The sequence below is a fragment of the Melospiza georgiana genome, chromosome Z, assembly GCF_028018845.1.
Source record: "Melospiza georgiana isolate bMelGeo1 chromosome Z, bMelGeo1.pri, whole genome shotgun sequence".
Taxonomy (NCBI): domain Eukaryota; kingdom Metazoa; phylum Chordata; class Aves; order Passeriformes; family Passerellidae; genus Melospiza; species Melospiza georgiana.
This window is the reverse complement of record NC_080465.1, coordinates 9665898-9678991: the sequence shown is the minus strand read 5'-3', so window position 1 is coordinate 9678991 and position 13094 is coordinate 9665898. Positions and strand designations below refer to the sequence as shown.

Genomic DNA, 13094 nt, shown 5'->3' with positions numbered 1-13094 from the left:
TCCTTTCTTTCCTTTTAAATTATGATACTTCTCTCATAGCAGATTCATGGGTAGCTGACCCCAGTAGCAAAAACAAACAATATCCCAAAGTAACACTCCAAGCTTTCTAGAAGACTTTTGCTTCATGTTAAATATTCTCTTTTGTTACTAAAAAAGTAGAGAAACACAGATTTAGTGTGTTTTATATACTGTGAATAACTCTGAGAAACTATGAAGAATATGGCTGCAGTACTTCAGGTTTCTCTCCCTGTATAGCTTTAGCATTTTGACCATCAAATCTTGTACTTGTTGTACATGCAGAGCAGCCAGCAGTTCATATTATGAGACATATCAAAAGCCAACCAGTGCATATTTCTGAACTAAAACCTTTTTCTCTGGTCAACAGATTACAGTGAAATCCAGTGACTAAATGACAGTGGAGTACTCCCTAGTAAAAATTTCCCAGAAATACAGTGAAATTCGGTATATTACATTAATTAATGAAGATTCCAAGAATTTAGCAGCTTAATTATGATGACATATAAAAATTGGACACAGATTTAATTGAAAAAAAGTTTTTAAACTGAAAACAAATTGTATTTTAGTGAAGCACATTACTGGCCTTTAGAACAAATTGTCAGGAAAAAATTTTTCCCAGCATTTTTAACTAGGACAAAAAAAAATGGTATGTATTTATTTGAATGAGGGTAAACTGTACTAAATTCTGTTTGGAGGAAAGAAGACAGCAGATTTCTCAAAGAGGAGGATGAAAAAAACAGATCCCCAAAAAGAAGAATTTTCCAATATATGCCCAACACTGTTCTTTTATCAAGTCTGAAGCAGACAGTGGAACTAGAAATGTTCTGAACTCTTGTATCATTTTAAACCACAATGCATGAGTTTTTATTAATCTGTTAATATTTGGGTAATTTCTCCACCTATCTACAGCTTTAACCTATCTAAGCTCTACATCTCTCTTATTTCTCATAGCAATTTTCATTGATACAGCAAGTGTTCTGAGCCTGAGTTAAGATGGAATGTAAAGATCTTGTCTCTGCTTTCTGTGAGAGGTGGAACCAGACACTAAAAACAGCAAGTAGAAAATCACAAACTGCACCATAGCATTAGCATGCAAACCTTAGAAATGCAAACAGTAAGCTAATACCTCTCCGTGGCTGTTTACATATTTGTTTACTGGTTTTGAAACACCTTTCCTTTCAGAAAAAAAAAGACAACAGTGGATCTGGAATTTCTAACTGTAGTTTTATCTTTGCCAAAAATGTGTATTTATTATAACTTTTTTTTTTCAATTATCTTCTAATTAATAGTATAATTTCTTGGGAAAATAATGAAGACTGGGAATTTTATACTAGTGTAAGACTGAACTAGAGCTGGGTCTGTGTTCGGGATGTAGAAAAAGACTAAAGAGAGGGCAAATAATTTCCTGAATATGTGAAAGTTATAACACTATGAAAGATACTTTATTGAGAGACAGACCCATACTTTCTTTTCACACAAGTAAATTTAAATCTGAAAATCTAAAGAGAATTCTTCAACAGAATTCTATGAAATAGGCTATCTCCTTTCATTACTCAAGTTTTCTTTCAAAAGAGTCTGAAATCTAACAGCAAATTGCTACTTAAGAAAAAAGTCGCTAGATACTAAATTATTAAATAATTGAGGGACTTCATAGCTAAATTAAAATTCTAGGGTCTTACTATCATTCTTCAATTAATTTGAATTTTTACAAAAGCTGTCAGGAGGCTGTTTTCACAAAAGAGCTGTTGCAATAAATTTTAATTCTAGCTAAATAACATTTAGTTGCAGTACTGGAAAATTCAATTTGTGGATCATAAGAAAAAAGACAAATTTCTGTGTTAAGCCCAAATCTCAAATCTAGCTATGCAGCTGTTGCTTACTGAAACTGTAATAAGAACTAACTATTTATTTAGAGTGATAATAAGCACTACTTGGGAGACAATACTTGTACCAAATGGTTTTCAAATTTACTGTAGTAAAAAATACTTGTGCTTTGCTAACAAAATAAACGTAGCAATTAGAAAACAACTGAGTTCAGAGAATTAAATGGGTCAATGTATTTAACTAAAATTCTGATGCATTAATCTGGCAAATGATACTTGTCTTTTTGTATTTTTAATAATAACAGTGACACTGGTCACAGCTGGAAAAAACACAGACAGAACTCAATAAAACAGTTACAGTAGGTTTTTTTCAGATTCAGTGCAGCCAAATTAGGTCTGCCAACAAATTTTATTTACCACAATCTTTAGTAAATCTTCATTTTAAAAACTACAGTCAACATGAAAACAGAACTGCTTTAATGCCTTGTTGGCTCTAGTTTCTATATTCCTCAAGTAAGGATATTTCATAAATGACAGCATTCTGGGGGACAGGGGGAAAAATGAAAACAAAAACCCAAGCAACCAACCAAAGATGCATCCTTGAAAGATTACAAGAATCAATTGATGTAAAGCATTAGACTGAAGTCAGTCATGATATGGTTAAATAGTTCTCCAGTTAATAACACAAACTGTCAAGTCTCATTTCCTAACAATTTAGGAATTCTGACAGATCACAAAAGAAAAGGCGATATCAAGCCTGTCAGTGCCAATTTTTCAGTCTTCCTGCAGACTGTAATAAAGGTCAGTGGTAAAGCTGATGAAAAAGGAAGCCAACTATCCACGTATTTTCCCTTCTAACTGGGCAGAAAAATACCTCTACCCAAAAGCTTACCTTACAAAGTAAAGGTGTGTATATATGAATACCTGTATGTATGGACATGGACACGTATATATGTATGCTTTTAGAGATTATTTAAGACAAAGAGCAGTCAAGCCATCTTACAAAGAAAACATCCACAATCTCATCTGCATGTGTCAATGGGCTCTCATTCACATTAAGAACAGTGAAAATTTCCAGTTAAAATGGCAGTGTTGATGTTCCAAGAACTGAAATTTAGCACAGTACTTAAGTAATTCACTGTACATAAAACTTCCTCACCCTTCACTATTCATGCATTTTCTGTTTGTCCATATCAAATGTTTTTCAAATTTAGTATCAACTTACATATTCCAACACAGACTTCACAAAACATTAGTCACTTTTCAGTAGCATGACAAATATGCAAGAAGCCTTTCCCTTAACAATGCCTCTCAATTAGAAAAACTACACGTCTTCATTTTGGGGAACTTCAAATGGATTAACAATTTTCACAGCCTTTACTAAGACATGTATAGACATGGGGAGGAAACAAAATCAATAAGTAATATCGACTTGTCGAAACAAATTGACTGCCAGACTTGTACCTTTTATTACCTTAATACACAAAATTCTACCCTAATCCAAGCTCCCAAATATTTGTCAAAATTGCCATGATTAAACAATTATATTCTGATCTTCCCAACAAGAATAAACACAAAGGACTGGGGGTTATATAAAACTTGACATTAATAACAAACTTTCAAAGTAATTACTATTACAAACACTTACTATACAATAAGTACCATTTCTGCACACAAGCTTCTGAACAACTGATAGAAAGGTTATCAAATCTTAGCATAGACTTCACATCCATTTGTTTTGTTTCTATCATCCTTTCTTGTTTTAGTACATTTTCTTCTGTCAGGCTGTCCATATTTGCGAACCTGCATAACATCATTTTCTCTATCATGAAGCAGATTATTTATGCTATAAATTGAAAAAAAAAAAAAAAATCACCAAATCTCTCAGGAGGCTCTTTTGTGCTATTGCCTGAAATACACTTAAATTTACACACCTTTAAGCAATGCTGCAGTAGACTCTTTACAGAACAGCGTATAAATTAGAACCTGCTCTACAACCATATTTTGATGGGAACTATGTCATCCCTTTCCTGTTGCACAACAGCTTCCATTTGATTTGCTCCTGTTTGTTGCCCATGCTGTGTGCATTGGTGTAGACACACTTCAGTTGGGGTACTGATTCCACCACACTTTTGTGGGTATGAAGACATAATTCCTATACTATGCTCTCAAGTGCTTCCATGTTTTCTAGTACATGAATAACTCCTCTGTCTCTGCTGACACACAGATTCCATGTCCACTGAGACATCTTCCCTCAAATACTGTCATGCGCCCTCATGCTTGTCTCTAGTGAGCCTGGTTTTATCCCTTCCCTGCTTCAAATCCAGTTTAAAACTCATTTAATGAACCCTGCAAATCCTGTGCAAAGATCTTTTACACCTTTGAGAGGGGTGTACCCTGTCTGTTGACAGCAGGCCTGCTGTTGTGCAAACTGACCCATGATCAATCAAGCCAAAATTACGCCACTGACACCGGGCTGAGAGCCAGCTATTGATCTGTTGGGTCTTCCTCTTTCTTCCTTCATCATTCCCTAAATTGTTTAAAAACACAAATATTTACATATGCTTAGAAATAAAACATATATGAAGACTGCAGAATAAAAGACAGCTTTCCAGAGGTAAGGATTCACATTTGAACTACACAGAGGCTTGCAAGGGTTTTACCACATCATCAGCAAGCATAAAGTAAAGCCTCATAATAATGGACCTACTGGCAACAGGCAGAAAACCTTTCACAGTAGATTTTAGCTTAATAATTCATTAAGCATTCATTAAATGCTTCCCACACTCCTCTTTCATTCCAAAAATTCTTCCTAGTCCGTTTTTATTGTAAAGTCCACTCTCTGACCACAAATTAGATTTCTGCATAAGCAGTCTTCACAACTGCTTCCACATACATTAGGAACTGTAATTTTAACTAAATTTGACACAGTAAAAAAACTAAACTCAGGCAGCTGCGGTGCGAGCAGGACTGCAGAACTGAGAATGACTCAGGAAGGGAAGGTGACTCCTGCAGTCTTAATCACAGGATGCTGATAACACGACTTCAAACAGGATGGGGCCAATTATTTTCTCCTTTTTCAGAGAAAACAAAAAGAAACTGTATGTTTGAAAAAAACCCCAAAGCACTAAAAACCAGCAATTTCTTCATATCCTGTCAATCAATGCTAGATTTATATCTGGAACAGGAGGCTTTACAAAGTTTTTTTTAGATTAGTCTAGGTATGATTAACTGAATCTCTCTCAAAATCTGAATGAGTAAAGAATCATATTCACTTATACAGTGTATGTCTCTTATATGTCTCCTTTTTATGCTGCTAACTGTATCACATCCAGAAAAATCACCATCTCATGCTGTATGCCACTTCTTTAAACATTTCTGTACAATTACAATGCCTCAAACATTTATAAACATTCTTGCTTTATAGATGAGAAACTACAAGGAGAAAAGGTCGTAACTGACAAGCAGCAGAAACAAATTCCAGCTCTACAATAGAAAATTCGAAGGCCTAGCTTTTCAAAGCACCTCACATTTTTGATGTACAGTTTACAAGCTCTGAACACAGCCTCTGTGGATTTCAATTTCAGCCTGTGATGCTCAGACATCCTCCACCTAGTTCTACTCCCAAATTCCATCTTCCAAACTCAATTGTCTAATCCTCTCCTACCAGTCACTGATTAAGGAGTAGCCATGCCTGAGTGCTTTGGGATATCTGGGTGACAGCGGCCCACAGACCAAAGTACAGAAAATCCACTGTCAAACTACTGCAGTTCCAACCAGTCTCTAACGATAAGATAATCTTCCTCTCATTACTCCTCAGAATATAACTTGTTGCAATAAATAAGATAGGAAAACTGACTTCCTGCACTGTCTCAGTTGAGGTCTACAGCCTTTTCCTCACATGTGGAAGGAGATCCTGATGAAGAGGGAAACAAACACACCATTCATGCCAGCATCACTGAAAACATTGCATACAAAGCAGACTAAGACTACAAAACCCACAACCTTTACTTGGAATTTTTATCTTTTTAGATATCTCGAACACTTAAACCACTATCATAGTTTTCCAAATAAAAGCAAGTTAAAAATGACAGGATATAAATCAGCTCTTTTAACCAACCAGTATTAGACTCAGCTTCATCAGCTCTAAAGAAGAGTTTAAAAATTCTTGAAAGCAAGAATGGCCAAACTGCCTGACCCTGGAAGCCTCAGAGCAGAAGTACCATGTGTTTCAGATCTCCAAACTGCATGGAAAAGTAGCTGTACCAGAAATTTACATGTGATAGCTCACATGATGCCGCATTGCAGACTCTTAAAGCGTTCACAGTAGCACATACACAGCTGGTTCAAAAGCATTACAGGTTGAGACATCATGTTTTTCAAAACTTGTTAAATGTTCCGTTTTACTTTTTTGTCATGTCTATTTCTCCCTACTGATACAAGCAACAAGCACACGGAGTCAGAATTCAGAGAGGGAGAATGCTTTAGGAAATACATGATACTGTTGCAAGCAAAGAGAATTTTTTTACTGATGAATATTTTGTAAAACTACTAGATGTTCTCTTAGAGATGAGCTGATATTAAAAAAAACTTCGAAGTCCTGCAAACTCCACAAACTACAGCTTTAGTTTCGGCATTTCACAAACAAAACGGGTAGCTTTCAGAAAAAGATGAAAGAAAACAGAGAACATTAAAACTGAAATTACATGGTCAAAAATTTCACCTTGTGCAATACTGTTATACGGTTTATTTGTTGTCACTACACTGTGGATTATTTCTGATACGTGAAGACAGAGAACTGAATATTATTTCTGATACTTGAAGACAGAGAACAGTTTTTTTGAAGAAAACTTGTAGAATATCAGAACACTGAGTTTTTCCATGAGCAAGCAAACAAATCATGGAAAGTTCACAACAAATTCAAGACACCTTACTCATTTCCTTCCTCAAAAGTGACTTGTATTAGTTAAGGTATTAGCCACTTTAAATAAGCATGGCAGCTTACCTTGTGTGTCGTCAGAAAACGAGTTCCCAAGAAATCACCACATTTAGGAAGGAGTGAAAACTATATGCAGACAAGATTCTCCAGAGATACAGGTCATTCCCTGCCTGTTAGTTTTCATTTCATTAGCAACTATTCCGCAAAATCAGTTTGATTGATTAATTTAAGCACCCAGTTTGAAAACTGTCAGGACAAAAGCTCTGTAACTACATTAAATATTCCCTATAGGGTTGAAATTGAATGATCCATTCCTTGCTAATGGCTAACAGTCAAACACCCTCTAGACATCCTGATCTTCTGTCAGAAGGTCTATTTAATTAAAAAGACTTATGGCAGTGTGTCTATTAAAGTCAAGTTCAGGTTAGACAGAGAGAACAAGCTAGAAAAATACCACCACACATGCACATCTCTACATGGCAAGATGCAAAAAAATTCTAGTTCTTTGCAAAAAAATCATGAATAGAAGAAATATTTTATGTCCTTCTTCAGCAAAATGCAATTTTAAGCTTTAAAGGCTTTTAGAAGATCAGATGCTTATAAATTTTTCTTAGCCACTTTTACCTTTAAGCAGCTTACATCATGGCACTGCAACTCATTCATAAGCACTGGCTGGAATTTAAAGAACTTCTCAGAAATGGGTACAGATCTGAGCGGGATAAACATATATTATACCTCTTGCTATTAGTCATTGATACCACTAACCAAAAGGATTACTTTGTTCTGCCAGCGGTCACATAGTACAAAGACTTGTCAAGAAACTGTAGGTGGCTGTTCTCTTCTGCTGAGCACACAGCAACGGGCAGAAACAGTTATTTAGGCCTCCATTCCCAGTGCCCTCCTCACCAACCAGTGCTTTATCTGGTCTGCAACATTCTTCCTCTTCGAAAAAACCCACTGCAGTAGAGTTAGAACTGAATAAACTTTCAAGGTAGCCACAGTTGTCATCTTCAGTAACAGACAGGTATGTAAATGTTTCTAAATTATGTATGGAAGTCTATTTATCAGATGGTTTACTATACAATCATGATATGAAAAGGGAAAAACTGCTAATTATGAAGACCAGCTTAGCCATGTAATTATGGAAACACAAAAATTTAGTGTCACAACTATCACTGGACATAAGTACAGTTTAAGTTAAATCATATGCCATCTGCAAACTGACTCTTCCAGTCTGTTTTATACTCTGTACCAATTCAGTAGTTGAATGGCAACAGTCATTTCTGCCAACACACTTTTCATTTAAACACTAGGACATTCAGAAATTCCCAAGCAGTTTGTGTGCCAGCTTCTATTTTTAAAGAAGATTTTGGGCAGTTATGTGTCATTCCACAGACACATAAATGTAAAATCTTGGTAAATGTAAAATATTTTCTCAAGCTGTCCTTCTCATGAAAGTCTGCATCTGTACATAAAATTCCCATGTGCTACACGTTCCTCCCTCCTGTACACCCATCCTGTCATCATCACTGAAACATAAATGCTACTGAATAATTTGGTACAGAAGCCTTCTTGTGATTATCAAAGTCCACTGGCTGTGGCTCCTCTAACTTCTAACTAGAGAATAATTCTCTTTATAGAGAATTACCACCTGTCAGAGTAGATCTTACAAAAAAGCAAGTGAAGTAGCTACTCCCTGCTACTTCTTTTATTTCCAAGAATCAATTTTGCAATAGCAAGTTTCCCAACTTCTGTGTTATAGTGTTTTATTACTATCTTTTATCTCATGAACTTCAAGTATTTTGTGCACAATAACAATTCTAGACATATGGGTTTAAGGCTGAGAAACTAAAACTACCATATGAAAAAGGCAATCATAAATACCATGTGAAAACTGATGAGCCTGGAATCAATTCCAATATAAACATGCAGCGGAGAATCCAACATTCAAAATAAATAATTCTAAATACTGAACCTTTAGGGATGCTGTATCTTGTCTAACAAAGGGTCAGCTGCTAGAAAGCACCTTCCACCACATTTAGCCACCTGCCAGGAGAAAAGTACTCCCTCATCATTCCCTGCTCCTTGCTCACCCTGCCAATTCTCAATGAAGCCTATTGAGAAGAACAGGACACCTGTACCTCCTAGACCAATGCTGTGAATTTTAGGATGCAGCCAGTACATCAGTGACATAAACAAAAATGCTGATCTTGGCACTCTTTCCCAGTCGAAGTGGGGAGGGCTAACTTGGACTTCAAGCATAAAAATCAGCTGGATGAGACTTAATTATTCCATATATAATCAGAGAGAGGCTAAGCAGATATTGCAATTAGCACAGTTCAGCTAATGCTCAACATTTTAGTTCCATCTTCCAAAGCTACAGCCACTTGTCATGACTAAGTTGATTTTGGGAACAGCACTCTGTGTCCTAATGTTGGTAGCTCCAGATTTTCCCCTCTTGGCTGTCTGTCACCTGCAGGTTTACCTTGAGAGGAGGTTGTATTTCTTTGCACAGGTTTCTGCCAGGGGAAAGCAGGTGCCTGTGAACCAGTGGGACAGGGTCTGTCAGTGTTTCAGGTTTCCCTTCACTCTTCCTACTACACAAATTTGACTTTTTCAAAACTGTGAGCCACAAGCAATCCTTTTTTTATTGGTCACAATGTGTTTGCTTGCACCATGTGGTGTAAATTTCAGGAAGCCTGAGCCTTCTTTTCAAAAGTACAACAGAGTACAAACATTCATCTCCTCCTTCTATACAAAATTTGTAATAAACGATTATAAAATTTCATCAGTCTTAAGAAAAGAGTGTTTTACACAGTACATTGACATAAGCTAGAAGAAATTTTAGCTTTACAAATACATACACACACATATATATACAAACATACACATAAATAAGCAAGTATAAATACCTGAGGTATATCAGAAAACCTAAACTATTAGTTAACATCATTTAGCACTCCTTTCTCCAAACAAAACAAAGATTTCCACACCAAAAGAAAACAAAGCTTTACCTGATCAGCTGTTGTAACATCAGAAATTACAGCATCAGGGGGTCTCTGGGGTGGAACTGCTGTTAACTAAGCACAAGTAATAGTATTATTAGTATTTCACAGCAAAAATCTTTTATCCATACCTAACACCAGAATATACCAGTTATGTAAAAAAAGAAACAATATTTACCAAATTGGTAAGCTTCCTCCTATCCCTTTTACATTTATAGACAAATAAAAAAAGATACTTAGTCCAGGAAACATCACTCATCAAGGATAGCCTTACAGAGATAGTGATTCTGAGGTATCAGATCCTGCCTACAGTTACATGATTCACCTGATGTGTTTGATAACATTTCCTCCAAATTATCCATAAAAAGCCAAGCAAGAATTATTATCAGAAAAAATATTTATCTCACAGAATAGTAAAATGCTTTGGAACACATAAAGAAAAATGAAGCTTTTAAAATAATACTTTTAGAGGCACAATGAAGAACAAGATAATTTACTACCTCACGTGCAGACTTTTTGTTTTACACTTTTTTCTTTTATTTTTTGTTGCAATTACATGCTGCATATTAAGCTCCACTTTACTGCAAAAAAGCTGTTCCTTGTGCCATCTACAGCTTCATAGTTTAGTTTCCAAGACATAAATCTTACCAACATACTGACAGAGAAAATCTTAGAACATAACAAACAAAGTACACCATAACCAATTCAAGCTATTAAAGTAGCTGAAATAATTTTTCTCCTCTAGTCCTTGTATTTTCAAAACAAACAAAAAAGTCCAGAAAGAAACTAGCATAATCTCTAAAATGAAAGGAAGCAAATTGATTCTCACCTGTAGTAATTTCCCTTAATTTCTTTAAGGTCTTTACCAAAGGAAAGAGAAATAAAAAGAAACCAAGTGCTTTGTAGTTTCATGTCTAATAAAAGCAAAGGCACTTCCCTGTTTATTAACACAGAGCAAGACCACATCTTGGGTGGAAGATTTGATAAGCACTCCTCTTGTCACTTCAGAGAATCACAGTGGACCTACACAATCAGCTTGATGACAAGAACATTTCCTAAACATGCTCTCAAAACAAGCATGACTTGCCAATCTATTTCAAGCTCGTTTAAAGAAGCTCCGCTTTACCTACTAAGTCATTAAAACCAGTCAACATGTGAATAATCAACAAAACCCCTATACCCACAGGTCAAGAAACTCTGAACTCAAAAGGAGATACATGACTCACACAACACACTGCTCACCACAGACCTAAACTTGGAGATCTGCTCCTCTTGACTTGCAATACAATTTTTAACGACAATAAAAGTGTTAAGTGACAAAAAGACACACTACAACATATGTCTATTCAGCTTGGGGTTTTTTTTCCACAGAGGGGCATGAAACTCTTTTTAATTGGGAAGATCTGCAAGGAAAAAGCAGGAAAATTCACCATTGGAAAACCAGCCTCTTGCATGCTGATGCCTCTGTTGAAATTGCTGTATTTTTGTGTTAATGAGACTACATTTGGGGGATTTTTTTAATCACGGGAAGGAGCTGCCTGAAACGGTCTTCTTCAAATGTTAAAATGTAAAATAATGTATACAACATTCTCACACTCCACTAAATAGAGTGAAGATACTGCAGTTGCCTGAACTGCAATGTTTTACTAAGAAGTGCCAAAGCACTACACTGGACTCACTGATGTCATCACAATAGGTTAGCCTTGAACCACAGGGTTTTTTACATGTGCTGCTTATAAAATGTGATCGCAGAACAATTAAGGGCTCCTTCAAAGACTTCGATACACTGTCTGCAACAATTTCCTGTAATTTTTCTATACCACAGAGAGGCTCTTTAAAGCAGCAGGCATTTCAGTACCCGATTTGTAAAGTTTATATATTGTAAAACCTCAATATAATTGCTACAGGTTTAAGTAAAAAAAAAGTAAGTTTACATGCAAAAATCCCAAAGAACATCACCTACACTATTTCAGACACATGAAACCTAGGTATTTCATTATTAATGTTCAAAACCACTGAGCTTAACATAACCTTCTCATTCAACTGTTTATTACTGTAGTGCCTAACAACATGACACTGCCCTCAAACACAGCATTGAAGGGGACAACGTCAGGCACCCAAATAGCTACCTCAAGCATTTGACATACACACTCTGTGTTCATGTGACAATGTTTGCTACTTGCTAACTCTCTGAAAACAGAAAAGTTCAGCTCCAAACTATAATGCTACTTCTCTTTTCCTCTTTATGCTTTCCAAGCCTCTTCCATACCAACACAAAGATTTAGAAAGAGCTACACCTAGAGATCTTTTCTAGAAACTGCAAGCTCAACCCTAATACTGACTTCCACTAGGATATGCTACCATTTCGAATATTTCAGTGTAGGAATATTTCGTCCCTGTAATGTTTATCAACTCACTTTAACTCTCTAAAAAAAAAACCATTGGTTTCCCAAGACCTGAACAATACCTTTTCACTCAGGCTCTGCAGTGAACAGAAGTATTTAAATTCCATCTGAGTTTGCTCAGCCATGCTGCCTAAGTGCTAGTTTACACTTCCTAGTTCATATAGCTAGTATTTTTCTTGCAGTGCTGACAGAACTCTTTAGTGTTTGGTGGGTTTTTTTACAATATGGATATGTGTGGATTTACCTTGGCTTTTTCTGTTGTTCGTTTTCCACCAAATCCTCCAGCTCCAACAAAAAATAAAGAGAACTGATTATAACATACGAGGTCCTTTCCAGAATAGGTATTCACTGAAAAACAAAGAAGAGAAAGGTCATATATTGTCTTCAATCTCCTTTTTCATGCAACTAGCATGTGTTGTTACAAGAGACAAGTTCAGATGGAAACTTGACAAAGCTAATTTTAACAAGTGACAGTGGTCACACTTTCACACTGCACTGTTGCAAGTCACTTTCCTAGTAGGGAAGACTAATGATATGTTTCAAAAAATTAACTTTATCTATTTGAAAGCATTAAAATTAAAAAATGAGCTATCAAAATGGTGACAACATTCAAAGTACTAAAAAAATTTGACAACACAGAACTGAAATTCAACTTAGCATCTCAGACTGTATTAATTTATTTAAATATGGAATTGTACCATAAAATATGATGTATTAAAAGCTACTGAGAATACCCAATGTGTTAAATATATACAAAAAGTAGTACTAGCACCTTCTATGAGAAGAGTTCCGGAGTTTAAGGTCACCTGTTTCTTCTTTTGAAGAAGCTAGACTTCCTACACTGCACTGAGATTCAGCCTCCTACTGCGGTTCATAGCTAGTTCACTCCCTTACACCTCACAGA

General features: G+C 35.8%; 1 protein-coding gene across 1 annotated transcript in view; it reads right to left on the bottom strand.

Annotated features, from left to right (window-relative positions):
- Positions 1-13094, bottom strand: part of HSD17B4 (hydroxysteroid 17-beta dehydrogenase 4) — a 62961-nt gene that overhangs the window by 22582 nt on the left and 27285 nt on the right. The window contains exons 16-17 of the mRNA XM_058043975.1: positions 12435-12538; positions 9795-9860 (exon numbers count right to left, since the gene is read on the bottom strand). Of these exons, the coding sequence (XP_057899958.1) occupies positions 9795-9860; positions 12435-12538 (170 nt within the window). The remainder of the gene's footprint in view (positions 1-9794; positions 9861-12434; positions 12539-13094) is intronic.